A 25,533-nucleotide genomic window follows, 5' to 3' on the forward strand; every position below is an offset into this window, starting at 1 on the left:
TCCTTCTAGGAGAATCTGGAAGACTGAATAATTGTTTAGGAGTTTTGGTGCTTTTATTTTTAATTTAAGAGATGGAAATCAATAGGACAGAAAGGGAATTTCTGCATCATCCAGTTCCATGTCCCATAATTTCAAGCTTCCAGGTAATGAAGCTAAGTCCTGTGGGATCCATAAAACATTTAATCCCCACACATCTTATACCAAAAAAACCTCTTTCCAAACTGTTTTATGGACTTGATTCCTATAATACAAAAATCCCAAAGGTACAAATGGTATGGTGCTGCTGGAAGATAGCAGGAGACAGGCACAGTACCTCCAGTATCTTAGGTGTCTCCAGTAGCAAGGTGGTTGTCTGGTGAGCACGCTCACATGATTGTAGAGTAGTGAACCATGCCATGTGTAAAGTAAGGCAAGAACCTAATAATTTTAAGTACTCTTATGTGATATGGAGTATTTCTCTGTTGTAAGAGGTATGCGAAAGTGCCAGCTCTTCATCACTTTATTTTGAAAGTTTGTCATAAATTCACAGCTTCAAATTATTTGCAAAAGTGCCAGAGAATAAGAGTTTTTATGCTGCCATTTGTGCTACGATTTGTTTTTATTTTCTTTAAAGGGGCTATCAGGGCACCAGTCATTGCCCAGTCTGGGTGGTATGTTGTAATAAGACATTAATAAACAAAGCAACAGAGAGTAGTTGGTGATACTCAAAAGTTATTGGCCATAAAACAGAGATACGAGCATGTCAAGTGTTTTCTTATCTGAATGATAATATGATGAATGAGCAGTATAATTGTCATAAACAGGTTACTGAGTATGACTCTTTATATAGGTGATTGCTTGTTAGGGTAGATTAATAGTTTTATAATTTGCAGGACTTATTACATGTTTTATGTGAGTACAAGGTTCCCACTTTTGAAACTGAGCCCTTACGACTTGACTGGACTCAGCGGTTTTTCTGTATTTGAAATTGATCCACTAGATTGTTGTTTTGGGGGGTAATTGATGCCGTTTGCAGTGGAGTGGCCTGGGGCTCCGCTGCCCTGCCTTTGCATCTCGTTCGAGAGAATACTGGCACATTAGCACAGAAACATAGATGCTGATAGCCGAAGCAAGAAAAACAAAAAATAGATGGTTATCATCCCAAAGTTACTCGTTATACGTCATGACATTATGCATCATACAAAGAAAAAATTTAGATGCACTATTTTCTCTCCTATAGGATCGTCATTAAAATTAGCAGTTATGTTTATTCTGCCTTTGTATGATTTTTTCATACTATTTTGGTTTGTTGTGTGGTGGGTTTTTTTGTTTGGTGGGTTTTCTGTTTGTTTTTTGGTTTTTTTAAACTGTTCTGTTAATCAAACCTCAAATAATAAGTGACTGTTAACTAAAGATATGGTAGTGCACTTTAGGGGTGAGTTTGCAGGTGCATATGAATTGATTACAGAATAATAGTGCTTTTAGTGACCAGCCATAATAATGTAGAAAGTGTTCAGAGTTCTGACGGATTGACGTTGTCTGCTATTCTGTAAAGTGACAGACAATTGCCTAGTCAGTTCAAGCTCATCCTAAAGCAAACAGTGACAAAATACAAAATATTTTGTGTTTTATGCTTTTGTGCTTATATATATGTTGTGTCTTTTGAGTTAAAATTTGTCTCATGCAGCAGTTTTAGCTCTTCTCTTCAGCTCCTTTCATGAGCCCCTAGATTTGTAGAATCACGGCTTATGCCTTCTCAAACGAAGCAAACGGGATTTCCATCTGAATTGCTATATTCGATCTGTAACAGATGCTCTTCAGCACTTCTATTAGTTTACAGGCTAATGTTTTGGGAACTTCTGGTGGCCCACTTGAGGCAAATGTTATAACAAGTCATTTATTTTGCCTTGACGTGAGGTTAATTTTGAACAAGTAGCTGGTTACTATGAAACAGAGCTAGCCACACCTAAATCTCTACAAGAGGGGATCATGTTGATGTGCCCAGGGTAATTGTGGTATTTATTTGTGGTCTCTCCAGCTCACTGCAGGTCTTCATCTCCTGAGAGAACTGAAGAAGGGAAACACAAAGAAAGTTGCTTCGGTTGCTTTTTTGTGTACCTCATTGATTTATTTTTCCATCTCTCATTCTTTATGGTAATCGCATGACCAACTCTAGCGATCATATCCCCATACAGCCATGCCAGGCTCTCAGGTTGAAATGGCAGTTGCTGTTAGTTAAACTAAGATAAGAATATGACTAGTAGTTTAGCAGATATGACTGACAGTGGTAGGTAACTTTGCTTTATTTAGACTAGGAAGGCTAGGAAGTTAGGTGACCTGGAAACTTCGGACATAAGAAAGTAGATGAACTGGGCCTTTCCATTGGCAAAGATCAGAGAACCAGCTTGCTTGTGAGTGATTCAATACATAAAAATTTTATCTTATTAAGATGAAATTATATTATCATATCTAATTACAGTTTACAATAATGAAAGAAGGGTTATACATAAAGCTGGTGTTCCTTTGTCATTCAATCTGTGCTTGTGCTGATACTCCCCTTTACAGACGCTCCAAAATCCTCCTTGAAACTTAGGGAAATCAAGTAAGATTTTCTCTCCTAACAAGATTAATTCCCTATTGGTGTTCTTTTAAATAACCATTAGTTCTTACTTTAAATGCCTATTTTTTTTTTCTTCTTAATTTCATTCACTGCCAATATAATTGCCAATTTACATTTCATAGCATTGTATTATATGAGTTCTCTATATGTGAGTTGTGTAACACTGTTCTTTGTTTACTCATTATAACTGAAATTATTTTATCTACTACCATAAAAGTCAGGTCTGTTTAGGGCAGCACTCTCCATTCCCAGGTAATATCTAGGGCTCAGTGGAGGAGTCTGGTGGAAAAAGGAACATGTGATCTTCAAGGGCAGCACAAAGCTCTAAGCAATATATACAAAGATTGTATCAGAACAGCTCCAATAAGCACCATCCCCCCAGGCAGCAAGTCTCCAACCATTAAGACTAACAGCAGTTCCCCATTTCTGTATTACGTGGCCACGATCCCATTTCCCTTGCTCCGTCTCCCTTGGTGCTTGCTTGGCAGCCTGTACCTTCTCCCTCCCAGCAGCAGTAGGAGTCCCCATGCTTTCGCTTTTGAGACGGTTTGGAGCAGGCACTGACCTGGAGATGCTGCTGTGGAGCTGAGAGGATCTTTTTCTCTCATTCAACACAGTGATTTTCCACTTTTCAGTCTATGCTGCTTGAAGTAACTGCCTATGCCCAAAGCTGGCCTGGTGATCATGTAATTAAAACCTATATTGTAATCCAAACGAGAGGTCAATAGGGAGAATATTCTGCTATTTACTATACTGAGTGCCTGACTTTGCCCTTGAGTTTGCACTTCTAATATTCTCTCAGTGTAGTTTTCTGTGATTCTTTTTATTATTTTTAACTAAGATAAAAGGAAAAAGAGAAATACCACCATGTGATGCTATACTGATCTCAGTCAGTTGCAGAGTTGGAAACTTTAGATCCAGAGCTCAGCTTTCAGATACTTGGACTTGAATTCATTAAATGTCATCACATACCTCATACAATGATGTATACATTATGATATGTACATACAGTGTATGATGTATACATACAGTCATGTAAAGTAGCTGATACTCTTCATATTAGAGTAGTAGACTGTCACCTTCTCTATGATCCAAAACTAGAGGAGAATGAAATACAGATCTAGACAGTCAGTTTATGTTTGGTCAGAGGCAGAAGGTGATGCTGGAAGGCTGCACTCAGTTAGTTTGGAAAGACATGTCCCCTCGTGGTCACAGAGCTTGCTGCCTCTCTCCTACCTCAGAGTCTGCCCTCATGTCCCTGCTGTATCCAGGCTGCCTCTGCAAAATTTTCTGTCCCTCATCTATACATCCGTGTCCCTTTATGCAGCCAGTTTCCTGCTTTTCCAGACTTCTCTTTTTTTCTCCTACAAATCTACCTCCCTCATGTTCTCATGCCTCTTGCATGCATGCGTGCGTGTGTAGTCTCTTTGCATAGTCGAGCTCTTGTCTCAGTCTTCTCTGGCCCCCAGGACTAGTTCTCTTCTCTATTTCCGTTAGGCTGCTTTTTTCTTCCTCCCTTACTTTGCCTGCGATACAGCAGTGGAATTTGGAGCGCAGGAGAGAGAGCGTCCCAGCTCTCAGTTCCCGTGCCTAATGCCACAATGGCCCACAGCGTCTGGGAGCAGCCGTTGCAGAGGAAGGCTGGCCAGGCCCCTTCAGCCCTGGGCTGGAGTTTGCCCATTGCACACAGCATCTTCAGAGGAATCTTTGACCAGTTCAGCTGCCAGATTCTGAGGAGTCTTTGCCGAGCATATGCCAATGAGACTTTTTCAAAGGCTTATAGCTAGGCAGAAGCTGGGTGGTTTTCCATGGGAACTGCAAAAGAACAACAGGGACCATACCTTCCAAATTTCAAACTGTTGCTGGGCAGAATAGAGACACAGGAGCTTCTCAGCAGAATTCTTGTAAGGCTTTCTTTCTCTTTTTTTCCCCCAAAATGTTTCCCCAAAAACATGTTTTTCCTCAATCTTATTTCCTGAAGTAACTAAATCCTTTTAGTTGAAACATAAAAATAATAATAACAATAATCAGCCTCAGGCAGAGACAGAACATGGGAATTTTCATCTCAAATACTTAGCTTGGCAAAATTCATAAGCAACTGAAAACAATCTCTTATAATGGGAACTATTGAGTTCTTTAACTACAGAGGATCTACTTGCTCTCTACTCATAAGTCAGATAAGAGTATCTCCATGACCCATTTGGGATACTTAACCGATTTAATAAGTATCTGCTTTTCATATTTCAGAAATCCGTATTAAGCAATGGGTGTCCTAAGGAAGCATTTGTTTCTGCTGCTTTTCAGGCCATGCCAAAGCTCTTTTATCTATTTGATTAGTTAAGCATGTCTGTTGCTGATTTATTTTATTTATTTATTTACTGAAGCATTTTTGTTTAGAAACTTAGTTCAAATATTTGCATGCACATTAGAAATCCAGCTCAGTCAGCACAGTAAAAGTTCAGCTTCATGTTCCTTAGAAAGGCATCCTTAGCATCTTCTGGACAGAAAGTATGAAAATAGAAATAGTCAGGAATAAGATGGTTCTTCATTCAGATTATTTAAAAAAAAAAAAAAATTCTGCCCCCCACCCCTGACACATGGACTCATGAGGCAAATCCTGAAGTTCTTAGTATCTGATTATATTCTGAAAGAAATCACACCTATAGACAGGATACACTTCCATGACAGAGACTGTGCTCTGTTCCTCTATCAGGGGCCCAGGTGTGTTTTCCCCACTTGTCCTCTTGTGAAAGAGTGTGAGTATCTGTGCTATACAGATATGAAGGAGGACATGGTGGCCTCCACATGAGAGCTCTGTATTCTAGTTTCTAGCAAGTTCAGAAGACGTGACCCTGGTGAGCAGAGGTTCTTTGCTATTTTCCTGACTGCAGCTGCTTCATGGTCCTTCTTAAATGAAGGCTTTTTTGGCATGGAAGCAAGTTCCATGGAAATGTAATACAGCTTTATTTTTGCCATAGTGTGTCAACTCTTTGCAGGGAGAAGAGATATATCTCATCCTCCCAGACCTCTTCTTCTCAGTCCTTCCCTCCTCTGCCTGGCAGCCGTCCTCTCCTTTGCAGATGCCCAAATACGCAGACTGGAGAATGGGACGAGGTTTCCCAAGCTGGCTGGCAGGAGCTGACTTTTCCTACTGCACGGAGACATCTGTATTCAGAGCAAACCCTGTCTCCGAAAGGAACTATCCCCTTGGTTTGCATTCCTTCCTAACTCAGGTGCAATTCCACAGGTTTCTGGTATGTTTGAATTTGGACATGGAAAAACAGCACTGAAACTCATGAAATCTGGGACGTTGTACTGCAAAGCTCTGTGAGGTTTCTGGGGAAAGTAACAATCATAGTGCAGCCATGGAGTTACGAATGCAAACTGTTCGTGTCATTTCGGTACTAGAGCTGAAAAACATGTCAAAACAGATGGGTATGTTGTTGACTGAAAGTTCTTTGCTTTTTAGTCAGTCATAGATTCTTTTTTTTTCACAACGGACTGAAAAAATGTTTTCTTAATTTAATATAGGAATATATTGTGATTATAACGTTTCATTTATCCCCAGACTAACGGAGAAGGTACTGTACATATTCCAGCCACAGTGCAAGTTTTCCTTAACTGCCTGGATATGAGCTCCCCTCTAACTTCCCTCTATAGGAGATTCAGTTTTCATATTAACTCATTGCAGGATCTTTTATGAACAGTGACTGTCAAACTGTGCTTGTCTGTGCATTTGTGCATGCTGATATTGTTCTCATTTAGACTAACTTCAGTTCCCACCTCAGTCTTGTTTTTCCCCATGCCATTTTTTCCTAATATATCAACAGTTGTTTTAAACTTATTTTGAATAAACAACCTACAGTGGTTTAGACAAACCAAGCCAAATTGGAGCAATAAGTATTAGAAGATATGCTTAGGGCACAAACAAAAGAATTCCCCAAATGTATTTAAGTGATTTTTCTTCCTGCTTTTTTTAATATAATATTTGTGGGCCAACTGTGGCAATAACTGATAATTTTAATACAAGATGACATAATTCCGGTTCAGCGATTCTTTAGAGAGAAATTACCCTGACAACGTCTTTTCATTTTGTTCTAATTTTATAAAAAACTTGATACTCTAGATGTAGGAAAAGAAAATAATTTGAATCACCAAGTTTTGAAACTCATTTAAATATTTCATCTCCCTTCCAACTTCCAAATATACTTTCCTGGCAGGTTCTTGCTTTTCCTTCTCCAGCTCTCGAGGTTTACCATCTTTCTAGCTGAGAGAGACTAAACTGAAGTTTTCTTCAGAACCCACTAAATGTTTGGCAAAAGATCTCTACCATGACATGAAAGATCTTGCTCAATTTTTCTTGGAGCTCAGCACTCTGACTTAGCAGCACTACAAATGCACACACTGATTCTGTCAGAAGACTTCGCGTGGAAAGATCAGTTGGTAGAACAGGACTGTATTTTGAAATGTAAACTGGATCTGGAAGTGCACCAAGGTCATTAAGCTTCATTATTTTCTCTCTTTTTTCCTTTCTCTCCTCTGCCTTGCAGTAACATCATAAATCGTTTCTTCAACATTGAAATGCCAGTGTTGGCTTGAAGATAGGTTTTTGGAGGTCGATGGTATTTATTAAAAAAAAAAAAAACTAATGGGTAATAGTGAACCAGTCCCCATTTTTGAATAAATATGATCTCCCAAATGGAGTTTATTTAAATAACAATTTATTTAAATTGAGTTTATTTAAACGCTGCTCTTTCCAGCTCTGCAGTTGGATGATTAAAAGCAGATTAGCAGAAAAACCTTGATTTTGGGGGCTGCATTCTGGCATTTTGTACTATTCCTGTGGTATACGAGGCAGGAAATGATCGGAGCTTCCTCCTGGAGGAATCCATGCTCGTCCCTCACCGTGGATCATGCCTGGTTCAGCTGAGCTGTCTCCAGCTGCAGCTCAGAAATGGGCCCCATGGTGGTCATGCTCGTAAACACAGAGTGAGAGTTTTCCACTTTCGAGGCTTTGTTTTCCTCTCTCTCTCTCTCTCTCTTTCCATCATGAACTTAGTATTTCTCTTCACTTTTGTCCCAGGCTCTTGAGTTCTTTATTCTGCTAGTGATAGACCCACCTCCCACACACACATACACACACTCATGCATCTGACTCAGAGGAACAAAGAAATTTTAGGCTGGAACTTGGCAGCGGTCACTGTATCCCTAAACATAACGTACCTTCTTATTTTGTCTAAGTTATGACTGTCCTTGGCTTCATCCTGTCTGTTCTGTACTTCACTTTGCTGTGCTGTCGGTCTTTACCGTCCCTCCCACAGGACACCTTTCTTTAACTCATCACTACTTCGATGGCTCGGTGCGACCTCCCCTTACTTCCCAAAATGAATTGCAGATACTGAGGCTCTGATTGATTTGCTTGTCTTGGTGACATTATTCACTATACGGATTCAGAAGAAGTAAGAAATGAGGAAAACCCACCAGAGAAAAGTATTGAACATTTCTAAACATATCTACCATTTTCTGTAGCACAGAGAAGGGATAAGTGGGGATTAAAATGCAGCCTTATGGTCATTAATCTCAAATGCTGCCTCTAATGACATCTTTGAGGTTAAGTAATAGGAACTGTGATATTATTCAGCTTAGTTAAATTTAGTGTAATTCACATCTGCAGAGCTTTTTGTGAATTAGCGTGTAGTCTTAAATTGCTGGTTTCTATGATATGAGAACTTCAGAGTATCACATATTAAGTCTTGATATGTTATGAATTAGGGTGTAGAAGTCTGAAATCCATGAGACACACGCCAAAAAATTCAAGTTCCTGGGTAGTTCTAAAGCAAATATGCAATTAATTTAGTTTGCAACATTAAACAGCTGGGATGGCATCCTTACAAAGAATTCTTTCCCCCCGCTTTATTTACTGTTCCAGCCTAGATGTTGGAAATGGCCACTGGAGACAGGCTGTTTTGCAAAGCTATGTTCATGAGCTTCAGTGTTTGCCCAGCGCAGCTGATTCTTGCCTCGCACTTCACCTCATTGGGTTGTAATAGGTGCAGACCTGTATTGATTACTGTGACTTACAGGAGAGAAAAATCTTTGCACTTCAGATTGGATATAAATTATAAATAGCGTCTCTAAAGGCTGTGAGGTACAGAGATGGCATTCTTCTGAGACAGCCACATGTAAAGCTGTTGTTGTAGAGGTTATTAACTTTATGATTGCAGCACAGGTGTACTTGACCCACAGTGATGATCATTGTCCATAAAATCTTGCAGTCTGGGCTCAATCACCTGCCTTTTTCAAGAGTGTTCATTAGCAATGGCCAGCAAAGGTCACACTAATAAAAGAAGGTTAACACTCACTATATCGGTGTAAATTCACTGGTGAAACAGTGTTATCTTCTTTCCATCTTTCTCACTAATATAGCCATGCAGACTTCTGTAAGTAGGTCGCATAAGTCTTAGGTATACAATGTGTATATATGTTTGTAAATACGTGTTTGTGTACATACATACACAGCAGCTAATGAAAGACAAGTGAGAAAAATGTATCCAATATGGGTTAGCCATAAGTGACTTATTGCAATTGCATGAGGGTTATTCAAAACTCAAATTTCAAAATTTTTTTCAATTTTTTTCATTATACTTACTTGATAGAATTAAAGTGTTATCAAAATGAACAGAGAACCTTCCCGTGACTTGCAAAGTTTGAATTTTTAATTCCATTTGTTATGTACTGCTTGTACTCTGAGGGCCTAGCTCTGTTGTCCTCGGCATTGCACAAACAAAGATTTCCTTTCCCTGAAATCACCAGAAAGTGTACTAAATTGCTCATGAAACCATCAGTCTTACTAGAATGCCTATTCATTTCTTTTACTGTTCAGGGTAGGTAGGTTCATTTCTTTTACCATTCAGGGTATATTTCCATGGATGTGTCCTCTTTTTTTGCCTTCACAGCTGCACCTGAGTGGCAAGTGCAGCCTGTGTCCAGGTTTTTGAAATACCGGCCAAAACCTGATCTGGGACTTTCTTCTTCTGTTAAGAAAAAATAAAATGTGGTGAAGGAAGAGGAGCTCAGTCAGATACTGCCAGCAACTGGAAGAAGGCAGAAGGTGTTGGCAAGGCAATGAAGAGACAAGGTGTCAGGACATGCAGAACTGGATAAGCTGAGTATCAGTGAGGTAGAGAGGGTGAGACAGGTTTGAAGCATGGTCAGGAAAAGGGGGGAATCCGGCAGTGTGAGGTCAGGAGAGCTGGGCTAGGTTGATTGTTCAGATGGAGCAGGATTTAGGGCCCAGGTGATGGGCAAGGGTTCAGAAAAAGCTGCAAGGTGAAGAAGTTTTGGGGGGGAAGGAATTAAAAAGTAAGTACATGCCTAGGACCAAAGGAAATTTGACAAGGAGTGGGAAGATATTTGGGGAAAATTAAGTGAGGAGCCTTGGGAAGGAGTGAAGAGGACATTTGTCCCTCTGAAGCTTACATACCCATTCAGCATTGCAGGGGGGCCTCTCTATCTGCTTCAGACACATGAAAATATTTGCCCTGTCAGGCCTGAGGTGTTTTTGAGCATGTACAGAAGCGATCCTGTAATAAGGCATGTGCAGAGCTTTAAGGTCAGAATCTGAGGTGTTTGTGGAGTTTAGACACCTCAGGGGTTAGTTAGCAGCTGAATCCAGATTTGCAGGATCATTTGGATTTAGGCTGTTAAATTTCACCTACCTTGATTTAAAGTAATAAGTCCTTTTTGACACCTGTTTTTAGACTGCTTTAGGCACCTGGAGCAGGTGTCCACCAGGAACAGGAAAATCAGTGGATAGCCCTGTCTCAGCCCTTCCCTTTCCTTCCCCTCGCTTGGCCTCACTGTTCCTACCGTACTGCAGTCGCAGCCAGCAAGAGGGGAGGACCAGATGGAGAAAAGTTTCATTCAGCTCTCCCTCAGGAGCAAAGCTGGCGTTGCAGAGGCAGCTTCTAACTTTTATTTCCTCCTAGTCATCATAAAATGAGCCTCTGAAAGACAGCCAGAGGGAATTGCCTTTCCTATGGCTTGTCCAAGGGGAGCTGCCTGCCAAAGGACCACAGCAGAAGCTGGGAAACGCCAGACAGCCTTGGCGGGGTGGGCTTGGGCTGGGGCCGGGCGAAGGCAATAGCCGGAAGACAGAGCAGGCAGGTTAATGAGGCAGGAAGGCAGCTCTGGAAAATGGATCCGGGTTTTTGTGTCCTCTTTTCCTTTCAAAGGTAGGGGTTTTTTATGATAAGCAAGGGCAAATGTGAGTAGTAGTGGCAGAGAAGCATAAGACTGAATTTCCTTTGCACTTAATTGTAAGTGTGAAAGAAAAAAAAATCGCATTTCTGTATCTATGAAAATCCTGAGTTTGTGGTGACTGTAATCTTTTGACTACACAGATACGAAAGGACACAAGAATCCAGGAAGAGATTTCAGAAAAAAAACCCTCTGAAATATTTCTTATGTGAAAGATGATAAACTTATTCATTGGGAAGGAGGGTAAGGGGAATTACGGGGAGTTCATTTATTCCCTGGAGGTTTATGGTGTTTGAATTCAGATTCTTACTGAAATTATAAAAGCACTAGTCTCAGTCCTTTATGGTCCATGAATGTTTCCTTTATAGTCCCTTATATAAGGGACTGTTTCTCTCCCTTCAAAAACTCTCTTTACTTCAGTGGTCTTTGAGCAGATGCTAATATTAGCATTACAGGGTCAGGCCCGCCATAGTAAAAGCCAGTTAACGGCCCTGAGGGCACTCAGGTATAACAGGATACAAATAGCCTCTTTCCTAATTGTTTTAACCTTGTAGCCCACGGCCAAATCTGGCTGGTTTCCTCATCACTGCTCTGTGGCTGCTGCTTCAAGAGGAGCCAGGTGAAGGTAGGGCTCCTCGCGCCGCCAGCACGAGCCCGCCGTCAACCAGCTGGCCGGCACGGAGTGGCTAGCCGTGGAGCACGCCTTCTCCCGGGACGGCCTGACGCGCTGGTATATTGCGTACGCCGGCTCCCCGAGGGGATCCCAGCACACTCGTATCCGTGGGCTTGCACAGGAGCTGCGTAGCTTGCGTGACCTGGTTGTTAGCAGTGTCGTCCGGGTGTTCAGGGACGGCGCCGTTCTCCCAACTCCATTCCTGGCATATAGGTAGGACAGCAAATTATATTCAGCTGTTTTATTTTAAAATGAGTTTATTACTAATCTTGCAAATTTGTTCTACTAGTGGTTAGGGGACTTCATCCATTTTTATTATATGGGGGTGTCTTTTCAGGCATTACTGTTTGCAGTCACACAATGTAAGATTTTAAAGCACTGCCCTTCCCAGTTCTTATTTGCTCAGGGGCTGCCATTTCCACGGCACTGCCTTTGCTGCTGTGTTTTTCAGAAGTGCCGAGGCGCCGGATCAGTTAGTACTCATGCTGTTGGTACAGCTGTTCTTTGGTGATTTACATAATTTCATTTGCTCTGTGGATTTTACAAATCTGTGATACTCTGCACTGAAGTAAGCTTATATCAACATTTTCTGATTTATTTCTAATAAATAATTTTCCATTCAGACGTTTGATGCTACAAGTTCTATTTAGGACCAAATAATCATAAACCACCTTCGCTGAAAGCAGCTATTTTCTAAGCTCCAGTCGTTTCACGCGTCCAGTCCTGCCAGAATCAGTGGAACTGCTCGCATAAGTCGTACTTGCTGAAGTTAGTAGAGGTTGCCAGTTGGGGGTATTATTTCAGATCTCTGCTGTATAAGCAGTAAAAAGTTGAGGAAATTTGAAATAAGCTCAGATTTTAAAATGTGACCTTTAGTATTTCATTTGACATGAATTAGGTAACTTGCAGGTATTGCTGTGGTATGTTTGAATGTAAGGAATATCACCGGTTGAATGCTGCGTGCTGGTTACACGGCAATGTTGCGTCGTGAGTAGTGCTCTAACCTTGGGCTCGGGGGACCTTGGTCCGTTCCTGGTACTGTCACTGATCTCGGCTGCGAGTTCTCTCTCTGCAAAAGCAAGATAATGATGAATTCCCTTTTAGAAAACCCTATTAGACATGCCCTTGAAAAGCAGTAGGTAGAATGAGATGTAACTGACTGCTTTTATGACAGTATAGCATGTTAAGATCTGTCATGGAAATTAGTATTTTTCAGCTTTATAAACTATGGAAGCTCTGGAGCATAAATACTTGTTTTTCAGTGATCTCATCAAAGAAGCCACATGGATATAAGTTCACTCAGGAAGTTTAGAGTTCTGAGCAGGTCAAAACTTCTTTTATTTAGAAGATAATTTTCCTTTCTCTTCATTGAGAAAATCGTGATTTTCAAATGCTAAATACTTTCTTTGTGCTCTCAGATAAAATTTTATAAAGACTTTTTTTTCTAATTCATGATTGGATAAATAGCATCCACATTATGAAAATCTTAGTTGGCTCACTGTAGTATATTATTCAAATGTTTCAGAGCTACCATGATGTACAATGCAAATTCAGTCAATGTTACGTGTTGTCTAAATGCAGCTGATAAAATCACAGACTCACAGAAAACAGGGCTGGATAGAAAGAAACTCAAGAAGTTATCTAATTTCTTCTCATCCCCCAAGGCAAGGTTGACTGTACCCATATTATTCCCAAGAGATGTTGTCTAACCTATACTTATCTTCCAGTGATGAGACCCTACAAATTCCATGGGTATGTAGTTCTTGCCACAGAAACATCTTCCTAAAATGTAATCTGAATTTCCCGTCTTGCATTTGACAGGTAAACAATTGTTATATTTTTACATATATAAATATATATATATTCGAATCTCTGCCTACTTCTGTCTGCAGAGTACAGCATTTTACCATGAGTTTTAAAAGTCCATAGTTGTATAATACAGAACGCATCTGTACTGGCCTCCTTCTTCAGGGAAGTGGCTTGATTTTTATATAAACATGCCCTGCATTTGAAATTGTTGCTTGCCAGAGCACAGTTCAATAACACACTGCAAGCCTGATTCAGCAGGCGATGGGTGGGAGGCTGCAGAGCTACAGGGGCAGCTCACCCGGCACGCAGCGTGTGCCATTTCACTGGGAGCACGTATGCAGTGACTCTCCTTATAGCTCGGCCCCAAAGTAAGCTTCCCTCCCCTTAAGCTGAATTCCTGGGAAGCCTGACAGAAGCTTCTCCCGCATCCCCCCGGCTGGCTCTTTTCCTGGCTGCCTCTCGCTGTGCAGGGCAGTGCCGCAGATGTTTGGCAAGCTGGATATCCGCACACAAGGCGCTCAGAGAAACGAGCCCGCCCCCGAGCGAAGGCAGGGGTTTCGCGCAGCTCCTTTGTGGGAGCTCCTCTGTCTGCAGCCCTGCGCTTGGCAGCCCTTGAATGAAGCCCGGGTGAAGGCGGCATTTGTGCTTCCTCATCCTGGTGGTTGCCAGGGAACAGTTTGGGCCCTGGTGCAAATTAGGGCTATTTTAACCTGAACTAGCTGGTAACAGCTGTCCTGCCTGCCACGCTTCTCGCCTTTTGCCAGGCCGCCAAGCCTCTCCCTTTTGCCTTGCAAAGCAGGGCTGAGAGGGGTGGCATCCCGGAGAGGTGTTTATGCAAACTGTGCCACCCGGCGAATCCCCCAGCTATCCAGCCATTCAGAGGCGCTGGAACAGGACCAAGCATCTGGTCTTTTATATCTACACTCACTGCAAGTTTATTTGATAGATAAGAGCAGTTATACTTGGGTTTGTCAACTCTTGCCTCTTTATGCAGAAGACTGTTACGAAATTTTGGGCCAAAGACACGTTTGCGTTTAGGCTTAGTCATCCTAAGAGCAACAGTTCAGGCCAGCCCTCGGTCCAGTATTTCTTTAAAACCACTGAGATGCTGTAATCCTTCTTTCTCTTGAAATGCTGTTTTTTCAGCCTGCATTTTTAACTGTTACCCTGTTTGTGATTCCTTCTTTCTTTTTAATGTAGCTGGGTGTAACTTATATTACTGCGACCATCTAGAGTCTCTGATTATTCTATTGATATTAATAACAGTTCTGAATTTAGGGCACTACATGGTTCTTACTGGGAAGGACCTATAGCTATTTGAAACAGTTATTTTTTAAAACATATACTCAAAAGAAAGCGACTTGGCTTTGGGTGACCCAGCCACCTGCACTCAGAAGTGAATGACCTTCCAACTTTCACTTACTTGGCCAGTTAGTGCTCAGAGGAGCACACAAATGACCCGTGCTCATGGGACTGCCCTTAATGTTTAGTGAAGAATAGTGAATAACGGCAACTGCAGTAGTGTGTTAGCCTCCTGTCTCTCGTGCTTTACCAAGCATATTTGCAGTGAGCTTTCGTAGGAATCTTTGTGTCTGTTGCTTGTGTGGCAAGAGGAATTAAGTATTCTGTTACCTTTATAAATCAGTTGCTTGCTGTGAGTAGTTTATGTGCTATAAATGAGGTGGGGGGGAGGCTGGTTGCAAATATGGGAGTTCAGAGGTAATCTGTGTTCCAGATGGGAGGGCATCTTGTAGCTCTCTTTCCATCCTCCCACTGAAAATATTGCAGATAATGGACGTCCTACAAAAATTAAGTGTTCTGCCTGTGTCATGGGAGATAATAACTAAGTATAAAATATCTTAGTATATGTAGTCCATTCTCTACTGTTGCCAGACAGAATCGCACAATTTTCTTTGGATGAATATTCCATCTAAAACAGCTGACTGTGAGTTTAAGCCCTCTATATAAGTTGTATTTTCATTTCTTCGGATTTATCTGGTTCTTCCCTCATGGTTCCTCTAAACAAGTCATTTTCCTACGCAGATGCTTTCAGATTATTATCAGGTCCATGACTCCATAAACTATTGCTTCTAAGCCAAACTAAACACATGGGGGGAGGGCGGGAGGGTTCTTTTTTTTTTTTTCCATGTTCCCTCAGAAATCACTACTTCTATTTCATTAATTGCTTTGTGGCTTCTCTCTTAGTTTTGCCTAAGCTTTTAACCATTTTTTGATTAAAGCATTGAGACGTCTAGAACTGCATATGAGAAGCTCCTAAGGTCACTGGTTCTCAAACTTTTGAGTTAATGGACTCCTTCCCCATTTTTCCCAAATCTCTCATATTCCCTGTCAGAAGTACTTAGTGATTTTAAACAAGGTATTTTTTTATTCTCCTTTTTCCATATTTTTGCTGGTGATGCTCTGAGAGCTTCTGCTGTTTTTGTGTTTGAGATCTGGAGGTCTACATCAATAAATAGTCACAACAAATGCAGTAACATCTATAAAGCACATTACTATTTTTGTGTGCAGATCAAAAGGATCCCTGCCAAAGAATCATAAATGGAGAAACCTTATGAATTAAAAATAGTTAAACCTATTGTTTCTTTGATAACCTCTGACATAGTCTAAGATAAAAATGTTAAATTCCTGTTTAGAAATAACTCTGTGATACAGGAGTCATTTAATAGCATCTACGTAGGTGCGGCAGAGGCAAGGAATATCTTTGCATGCAGATCTGAACACTAGAATTGCATCATATGAAGACTTTAATTTGTGTGTGTGTGTGTGTGTGTATGTGTGTGTGTGTAGAGAGAAAGAGAAAGCATGAGAGGGAAAAAAAGAAATTTCCATTGATTCATAACTTTTGGGAGGAAAAATTCTTTCTGAAAGGCATATCGCATTCACCTTCCCCAGTCAGAAGGGGCTGGTTGGTTTGTTCATTTATTTGTAAAGGAAGAACGGAATTGTATGACTTCTCTGAGTTATGGAAATATAAAGAAAACTTGTTTAGTGAGTTTTAAAATGCTTCTGTTCATGCAAACGTCCCCGAAAGGCTGTGTTTCACCCTTTGAAACATGCTAATCGTCAAGTTTTGATAAGGCTTAAGGCCTTTCATGTTAGTGTAATTTGAAGTCTTGAGTCAGAAATGTGGAAGTAACTTCTGCAAATGTTTAGAGCCAAGAAGTTCAGTGCAGTTCCAAAGTTAACATCCTACCTAACATTGGCATTAACATTGCTCAGCATGGTAGGATTTCAGCGCAGCATGTGACAACTGCAGTAGAGTTGGCTCCCACTGCAATCAATGGTAAACTTTCCACTGAGTGAGATCAGTTCCTGAGGAATGGCAATACAATCTGTTCCGATAAGCACTAAATCCTGAGGCGTGGAGCACCCTTAATTCATTTTGAAGTCCGTGGTATTTAAAGATGAGCTGTTGCTTAAGGAACCAGACCCGAGGTCAGCATTGTGGCTAATATCTGTGGAAGAAACTTTTCAACCTGGAAACTTTTTCTCCGCAGAAATATTTCAGTGCAGCGACTTGTATCGAAATCTCTCTCTGCTCCTGCGCCGCATGGGAACCCTTTGTCCCACACATCTTGTAAACGCCACGGGGGGCCACCATTGTTCTGCACAGCTTCTAAACACCGCCGAGGGAGGCTTTTGTCCTGCGCAGTTGGCAAACTCGGTTGGAGGGCACCTTTGTGCCGCACAGCTGGGAATCGCTGCGAGAGTGAATTATGGGGCTTCCTCACTCCGCGAGGCGAGCTGACACAGCTCGTACGGTCCGTGGGCTCGGTAGTTTCAGCTGAAGGAGTCTGTAAGCTTCTCTAGCCAAAGAGCTGTTTTTCTTGAGAGCAAATAGCAAGGTGAGGCAGCTAAAATACACACCTAAATGTATGCACAAATGATCCCTTGGGCCATTCACTCAGTCACACTGTATAGCCACCTCTGTAAACATGGAACCAAATTTGGACTGCTTTTTCTAATTTCTCTGCCTCTTCTTATGTTTGCTTCATCTCCTATTGAATATATCACCTGCTAATGAATTTATTTAATAAGCACTCTCATTATTCTTTCAGATCACTAATAAGTGTGTTTAAAAGACTTGAACCCTAGTACCAATCGCTCTGGCACATCATAGGTGTATTTTCAACTCCATGCTGTTACTTACTGTTTATCTTCTCAAGTGCTCTAGCTACTTTCCGAGAAGTGTGACAGTGCTCATTTCCAAGTCGTTTTGAGATATCATACATTGTCTCATCGTTGCAAAGTTATGCTTTTCTTCAGTCAAAATGTAGTGAATCTGATGAACCACTATGTTATTCCAAACTTACGGTTGTGCAGCTGCAGGGAAGAGAGCCCCAGCCTGCTATGAGGCAAGGAACGGTCCTGAGATGAGATGCTGAAACTGGAGCCGGTGTGCGACGTCTGAACACACACACAGACGTTGTGTTCGCTGTTGCTTCTGGTGCTGAGCACGTGGAGCACAGGTAGCAGCGCTGCTCATGGCTGGAGCCAGCGTGGGCCTGGCACAGCTGATCTGCTCGGGCGCCACACTGCACCCCCTCTGCAGAGGTGTTCCCCTCCCCAGGGAGCCACTTCAGTGGTTTGGGGCTGTGTTACGCTAGAATTATACCTACGTAAATCCAGAGTATCATAAGAGCTCCTTGGCTCTTACAAAAGCAAATCATTTATAAACTAGACGTAAAGGTGACTTGCAGCCCACTAGAGAGTGGGGGGTCATAGTCCGCTGCAAGTGATTTCCCCAGCTTCCTTGCGTGCTAGAGTTGTCAAGTTGACCTGTGCAGAAAGACACCCTAATGGAGAAATCTTTTGCCTGCTAATTTTTGTGATTCGATGAAGTAGTCAAGTTTGGTTTTATCTTTTCTTGTTAAATCTACACATGTTTTGCCTTAAGGCCCCTGTTACCCTAAAGGCACTTGCAATTTTTTAATGTTGTTCTCTTATTTTAATAATATTCAAAAGTAAATTTTACATGTGGCAGCTTCATTTAATTCTTCTTTTCTCAAATTAGCATTATTTTTCCTTCCCCCTGCCCCAGTCCTCTGGTGCCTTCCTGATTGTGCATGAATTTTCAGAAATAATTGCCAGTAGTTCAGCAAGTTCATTAACTGATTCCCTTAAGACCCTCAGATGCATGTCATCCAGACCTGAAGATTTGTATATTAGATTTTTGCAAGTATTCCCCTACCTGTTTTGTTTTGGGTTTTTTTGTATCAACAACTGTATTGGCAAGTCTTCATTATTTCTAATTGTCAATATCTCCTTGTTGTGGTGGATAAATTGATTATGAAACTTGTTCACCATTTTGCAATCATTACTCATTTTACTTCATTTATTAATGGAACCACCTTCTCCTTGGAGTTCTCTTCCTGTGATGTTCTGTACTTGTTAAAATATAAATCCAGTTCTTCCCAGCTCTTTCTTCACTAGCAACTGGGAAGTCATTCTGCTTTTTTTATCGCATTTCTCACTGGAATCCTTGAGTAACTCTCCATTTTTTGTTTGTACCTTGCTGACTCTCCTCCAGCAGAGATACTCCTCCAGCAGAGAGTCTTTTCTCTCTGCGGATCCTTGAGTAGCCATATTGGCTGCCTCGCTGTTTCTTTGTGGGGTTTGGGGGATTTTTTTGAAATTTTTTTTCTTCTGCAACTGTAGTCTTAGCATATTTTAGGATGTTCTTGCTGTCTCCCACACTTAGCATGCTGTTTTCATGTCTTTTTATTACACCATGCTCCCAAGATTTCTCAAACACCCAAAGAATTAATGTCATAGCTGTTTACTTTGTGCTACAACCCACTGCTTAATACAATGTGTTGAATCATGTAGTTTATAACCACTGCCATTGAAATTAGTGAACACACAGGTTATAAATACCTTAGAGTATCCTGGCTTTAGTATGACTGTTTCTTGTTATCTGATCCTTGCAAACAGTTCTTTCTGTCGAAAAGTAGATGGCTTCTCATGCGTTTAATTTAGCTTTGTCTACTATTAAACACAGTTGAGCTTGCGGTCTTCAACAGTATTTTTCCTCTGGTGAAAACCTTATGGCCAAATCTGTCATCGCCATTAGGACATAACTCCTCTTGCTTCTTTCCAGTCTTACAGACCTTCGGTATATAAATCACAAATGCACAGCCTGTGCAGTGTTAAATTTTTAGGGCTCTCCCTTTAGTAATAGTTGGATGTGAATATGTAAGGACAAAATTTGACCTTTAAATGACTGTAAAGGGCCAAGGTAGATACTTGGCAGGCTTTTCTTATTGCAATATTAATCAAGGAAAGAATCATCATAATCCTAGAAACTAAATAGCCATTGTAGTGATTTTATCACCAGGGAAATTGTTCATCTGTCAGTAAGATTGTTACTAGGAAAGGGAAAATAGAGAGTGTTAAAATTGCTTTAGACCGCTGAATCATTGAGTCCCTCTAGATTCAAAGCCTGAATTGTTTTTTGAGAGGGGTGGGTTGAGAGGGGCTGCTGCAGGAAAGCTGTAGGTTAATCAGTTTCAGTAACACCGGTGCACGTGAGCGTGGTCTCTCCTGGGGAAAGGAGAAGAGTGCATGGGAGAAGGCCAGACAGAGAAAGGAAGGGGGAGGCTTCTTAAACTTATTGTTTTGTCACTTTTTGTTTCTGGATGGCCCTTTCACAAAGGAGAAACGTTGTTGATTTAAAAAAAAGGGGGGCGGGGGGCAGCATAATGTTCACTGCCTATATTTTCAACTGGTTTAAGCCGGCAGATATTAATGAGCATGAATACAACAGAGACAGAAAGAGATGGATAAAGGCAGGTGGGAGTGACAGAGATGGGTTCATGTGGGAAGTGTCTGCGTAGGGCCCAGAAAGCCATACGTGAAGATGTTTTGCCTCCTGGGGCTCAACGTGATGTTAATGTGTGCTGTGACATGGATGTGTGAGGCGAGCTACCTGTGCAGGAACGTCCACTGTGTGTGTTATGACAGCCCATTTCTCTGTAAAACGCGCTTCTGCAGATGACACCTTTGCTTGTGGCAGTGTGTGGTGGCAGTGGACAACCATACCACACCATACCTTACAGGTCACACCATAACCAAAGCAGTTTTGGGCAGGAAGGGTCTGTGGCATATGCCGAAAGGGGAACTTTATCCTGCTGCCCTGGTTGGACCCCTTTGTGTACTGGATGACCCTAAAGCGGGGAACGAGCCTTGCTGAGTATGGTTGCGGGTGGGTCTCTGCAGGGAAAGGGGTAGATCGTCTGCGCTGAAAGCCATCTGTGAGCTGTGCTAGATTGCCTTCCAGTAAAGAGGATTTATGAAAGGATGGATGAATTTGGAGGTGGAAAGTATTTGTATAAAAGATGCCTGCAGGAAATTTGTGTAAGATGTCATGAATTGTCTTCATGCAACGAACGTGGGGGGGGGGGGGGAAATATGTGTGTGTGTGTGACGTGGATTGTCTTTGTATAAAAAAGTCTCTTTGTGTGGGAAGTGGTGTCTTTATGTGAGGGTTTTTTGGAGGCGCTTGTGTGATGGCTGCCTTTTAGTGAGTTGGGGGAGGGAAACGTGACTGAGAGCGTCTTTATGAAAGAGTTTCTGGAGAGAAAGGCATATGTGTAGCAACTGTTTCCGAAAAGTGCACGTATTCTGGGCTAGGAAATGTGTAGACGGTGGCGAGGGTGGCTGGCGGGGGTGTGCATCTCCGCGCGCCGGTGGTGGTGGCCTGCCTTTGTTCGGCGGGTGTCTCCGGAGGGCCGGCGGCGTGGCGCCCCTCGTCGGGGCTGCCGTCCCCCTGCCCAGGCGCGCTGCCGCGGGGCCGGCCCGCACCGCCTGGCCCGGCACCCGGCCCGGGTCAGCACCCGGCCGCGCTACAGCCCTCTGCTCCGCGCACCCTGTCCTTCATTGTTGTCACTCCCCGATTGTGATACTGTCACAAAACTGTTGCTAGGCAACAAATGTGGTTACCAGGTCTCAGCGAATAGCTGAAGGGGAAAGCGAAGTGTTGCACCATTGTAGAGTAACCATAGCAATGACCTACTATTACAGACTAAAGAATTATCATTAACAATGTTAAAGTATCAAACAGAGGCCCAGGATCCAGAGACTTCCAGGCAGCATCTCTGCATAATTGGGTTATCTCGGAAGAGATCCCAACTCTTTCAAAGCGCTTGGCTCGTTATCTCTATGGGAGGGCGGACATTAATATTGTTTTTTTTTTTTAATAAAGCAAAGGTACTGCGTGTTTAAGGAAACGCTTGTAAAACAATAGATGAGCGCTGACCGCAAGGATCAGAAACAGGTGAATGTGTATGCAGAGGGAAAAGCTAACAGAAGAGGTTCACTCTTCTGCCTCAGCATTGTGTACAGGTTTGTCGGGAAAAGAACCACCTAAGTCATGTGTTAGTTGTTTTTAAAGTCAGGTGTTCTGTTTATTTAAAATGTGTATACGGGGCTGAAATCAGTGTTAAAGAAAAAAGAAGTGCGGAGTACTCAAGCCCTGAAAAGTAGATACTTTTTTCCCAGTTAGGCCAGACAGGTTTAATGAAGCTGTTTGTGGCAGGGTGCTTCGGGGTTTGACTTCCCCAGGCCCGAGACGCTTTCAGGGTCCGCGATTCCCAAGTAAGCGGCAGGGAAAGGAGAGGCGCCCAGCGCCGCCAGGGCCACGGCTCCCCGGGCTGCGCGTGCCTGTGTGTGTGTGTGCGTGTGTGCGCGCACACCGCGTGGACGCCTGTGCCGGCAGCGGCGGGGACAGGGACGGCAGCGGGGCGGCTGGGTCCCGGGACCGGGGCAACGCGGGGCGCTGCGCTGAGCACGCCAGCGGCACACGGCGACTCGCAGTCAGACTCTGCCCTTTGTGTTCTGCAGGTACAGAGCGTCACGAGCTGACGTCCTGGAAGAGCTTCCCGTCTATTTTCAAGTTCTTCAGCGAAGCAATAGAGGCGAAGAACAGCTCGGTGAAACCGGCCCCGACGCGGCGCTCCAACAGGATAAAATACGAAGAATTTTAAAAGCAGGAAAACAAATCTCTCTGCTGCCTGTTTTCCACAAGCAGTCTCCCAGCCCCTCATTAGATTGTTTTCTTCCTAGAGCACAGGGTCGTGATGTATACATCTAAATAGCGTTTTGCATTATTTCTAGATGAGTGCAACTGTCAAAGCAATATGGGTTCACTGGTTGTGCTTCCTGTGGGCTGTAACTTGGATTTCGTGCTGCCCATCAGCGCACAGATTAAGGCTGACAGTGGTACTGCACAGTGCAGCATGGTGCAGCTCTAATTGCCCTGACATAGCCCTGCACCAAGCTGATGCCAGAATTTAACAGCTTCTTCGTGGTCCTATTGCCTGCAGGATTTTTGTTGCTTCCTTCCAGGGTTCACTTCTTTCCCTCCTCCTTTTGCAGGAGCGAAGTTTGGGTTTTATGCATTTTTTAAGAATTGCTTTTAAATAATTGATACAGGTAGATTTGTCTCCCCAGTTCCTGTCCTTCCCCCTATCTGCATCTGCTTTTAAACTGCTTACATGCATTTTTTAATAATACAGTATATTTGTGGTTTTGTAGGGTTTTCATTTTCAAGCCATAATGACTAAATTAAACTTTAAAAAGCAAACCCATAAACAGCACAAATGTGATTAAATAGTATTTGGACTTATAAATACTAGTTATTCTCTGTAATTCTAACAAAGTCTTTTTGGTTTGGCTTTATTTTCTTACAAGACCAGGGGACAGACTGTGCATAAAGTAGCTCCTATGAAATAATAAATCAAGACTAGATATTTCTGCGGAGAAATATCTCTGAATTTAAAATAAGGTTTCCAGCAAATCTGTACATTACAAAAAGAAATAGCTATTTTTGAAACAAAACCTAGTGATGCTAAAATCTCACTGCTCTGTGATCCTAGAACTGCCATTTTCACAAAGAGTTTGCAACTCTAATTTTAAAACTGCAAACGGTTCTAGTGCACATATTAATGAAAAGTGTAACATAGATTAAATGTCTGTATTTAAAATTTACTTTTAGCACTTGGTTGATACCTTTATTTTTTATTCCGATAGAAAGTCTATTTTGAGACAGAACAAAATATGAATTACTCTTTTTAAAGCCAGTTCTATCTTGGAGTGCTAACAAGCGCATGCTTTTACACTCAGTAGCCTTCTCTTTCTCTGGGACCAGGTGAGATCAGCTCTTCACTCTTTCATTTTCTGCTGATAGGAGGGTCCAAGAAGTTTGGTCCAGATTTATGGGAAAGTCCCTTTGTTGTAGAGATTTTCTCCTCCTGCTGGATCAATGGCATTATTTGTAGATCTCCTCTTCCTTTTGAAAGTCCTGCTTAAAAATGCCTATTCATGGACCGCCTGGACCACACTGTGAACGATGACCGCAAAAAAAGAAAAGAAAAGAAAAGAAAAGAAAAGAAAAGAAAAGAAAAGAAAAGAAAAGAAAAGAAAAAAGAAAAGAAAAAAGAAAAAGGGGCACGTTTTTCCTGATTACTTTTAGCGCGAAGCTGCTCACGTTTCGCCGTGGCGGTGCGCGGTGACCTGCCCGCCCGCGGCTGCGGGGCCGCGCGGCCGGCGCTCCCCGTGCCGCCCCTTTTTCGGGGCGGGCCGCGGCGCCCTGCGCGCCCGCGCAGCCCCCGCGCAGCGCCCGCGCAGCGCCGGCACCTCGCACCGCTGCCGTGTGATCAGCGACGAGCCGTGCGCGCTGCCGTGCCTGGCAAGCGGGCGCGCTGTTGAGCCCTTGGAGTTTGGACGGTGCGAAATTGAAGTGGTCTTTTCTTCCGCGGCCGTGCGCGTATCGCTCCTGGTGCTGTGGGAGCCGCGGCGCAGGAGGCAAACCTCGGGGCGGTGTTTCCGCCGACCGCCGGGTGTCCTCGGGCCGGTTCAGTCGTCTGCAGCCGCCGCACGGGTCTGGGACCCGGACCCCCCCCCCCCCCCCGTAACATTTCCCATTTCGGAGCTGGGGCGGGGACACGATGTGAGGGCTTGGGGAGGGAGCAAGCCGGGGGTCTGCTGTGGTTTGCTCGGAGCGAGCGTGCCGGCAGGGCGCTGGCAGCGGCCGGGAGTACCGGGGGGCTCTGCCCGGCTTGGAGTCTAAATCCAGGGGATTCGCCAAGCTCTGCCCTTGTCCCCGGAGCGGGGCAGCGCCGCGGCTGCCGCCGAGGCCGGGAGTCACTGCCGCGCACTAACGACGGCAACATCTCCGTCCCTTCCCTCCCCCCGCGGCCACCTGGTTGTCCGTAACCTCTCCCTTCGGGAAGCGTTGCCTCCCCGGGGAGGCCGCCGGCTCCCGCACACGGGCGGGGGGGTCGCGCCTCGCCTAGGCGGCGGCAGCGCAAAATCCGCGCCCGGCGCCGCCAGGTTTCCTAGGGGAACCTGTTGCCCGGGGCGGGGGGAGTTGCTGTGTAGCCGGGGCCACCTCGGCCCCCGCCTCTCTGCCTCCCTCCCCAGGCACTTTCAAGGCGCTGGAGGTGGCGGCGGCCTGACCCCCGCCTCGGGTGCTTGCAGGCGCCCCTGGCCTGTTTCCACCCCAGCCCTGTTGCCGGAGGAGGTGGTTGTTCGTGGATTTACATTTCATATTTTGGGTTTCTGTGCAGAGCCGGGGAGGGGGGGGCCGGGGGAGGTCTGCTCCCCAAAACACGCTGGCCAGCGCCAGGGGTGCGTGAAGGGATCTCCAAGGTGCCAAATGTCGCGAAAATGGATCTATTTTTTTAAGTGTCGATGCAAAATGAAGTGTACAAAAATTTCTACTGTAACAATTGCCCTTTTAAACGTTTCTTTATCTCGCCGTCGCCTGGCTTGTGTTATTATTGCCTCTGTAAAGAACTGTAAAGCACTGGGAGTTCTTACGACTTGTACATTTCTGTTTACACTGAACAAAAAATAAAGATGATCTTTTCTCTTCCGCCGCGCGCTCGTTTGCTGGCGCTGAGCTCCGGCGGGGCCGCGCTCTCGCCCCGCCGCCGATGCCCGGGCGCGGCGGCTCCGCGCGGCTCCGCGCAGCGCGGCCGGCTGGGCGTGAAGAAGCGGAGCGGCCTGCGAGGAGCAGAGGGGGGTTGCGAGCGGCGCCCAGCCCGGGGGGACGTGCGCCGGGGGGCTCTGGCGCGGCTCCTGCCCCAGGCCGCCGAAGGCTCCCTGGGAGTCACGGGCGAAGGCGCCGCTCGGGGTCCGGCTGCGCGTTTCCCACTCGCAGGCGGGAGGG

The 25,533-nt window shown here is 43.9% G+C and overlaps 1 protein-coding gene across 6 annotated transcripts in view; it reads left to right on the forward strand.

Annotated features, from left to right (window-relative positions):
- LOC112992054 (cotranscriptional regulator ARB2A homolog) overlaps window positions 1-25,236 on the forward strand; it is a 274,848-nt gene extending 249,612 nt beyond the window's left edge. For all 6 annotated transcript variants that reach the window (XM_064501471.1, XM_064501473.1, XM_064501474.1 and 3 more), the window contains one exon: window positions 22,203-25,236. In XM_064501471.1, the coding sequence (XP_064357541.1) occupies window positions 22,203-22,345 (143 nt within the window). In that variant the 3' untranslated portion in view covers window positions 22,346-25,236. The remainder of the gene's footprint in view (window positions 1-22,202) is intronic.
- Window positions 25,237-25,533: the final 297 nt, after the last annotated feature.

The sequence above is a fragment of the Dromaius novaehollandiae genome, chromosome Z (genome assembly GCF_036370855.1).
Source record: "Dromaius novaehollandiae isolate bDroNov1 chromosome Z, bDroNov1.hap1, whole genome shotgun sequence".
Classification (NCBI taxonomy): domain Eukaryota; kingdom Metazoa; phylum Chordata; class Aves; order Casuariiformes; family Dromaiidae; genus Dromaius; species Dromaius novaehollandiae.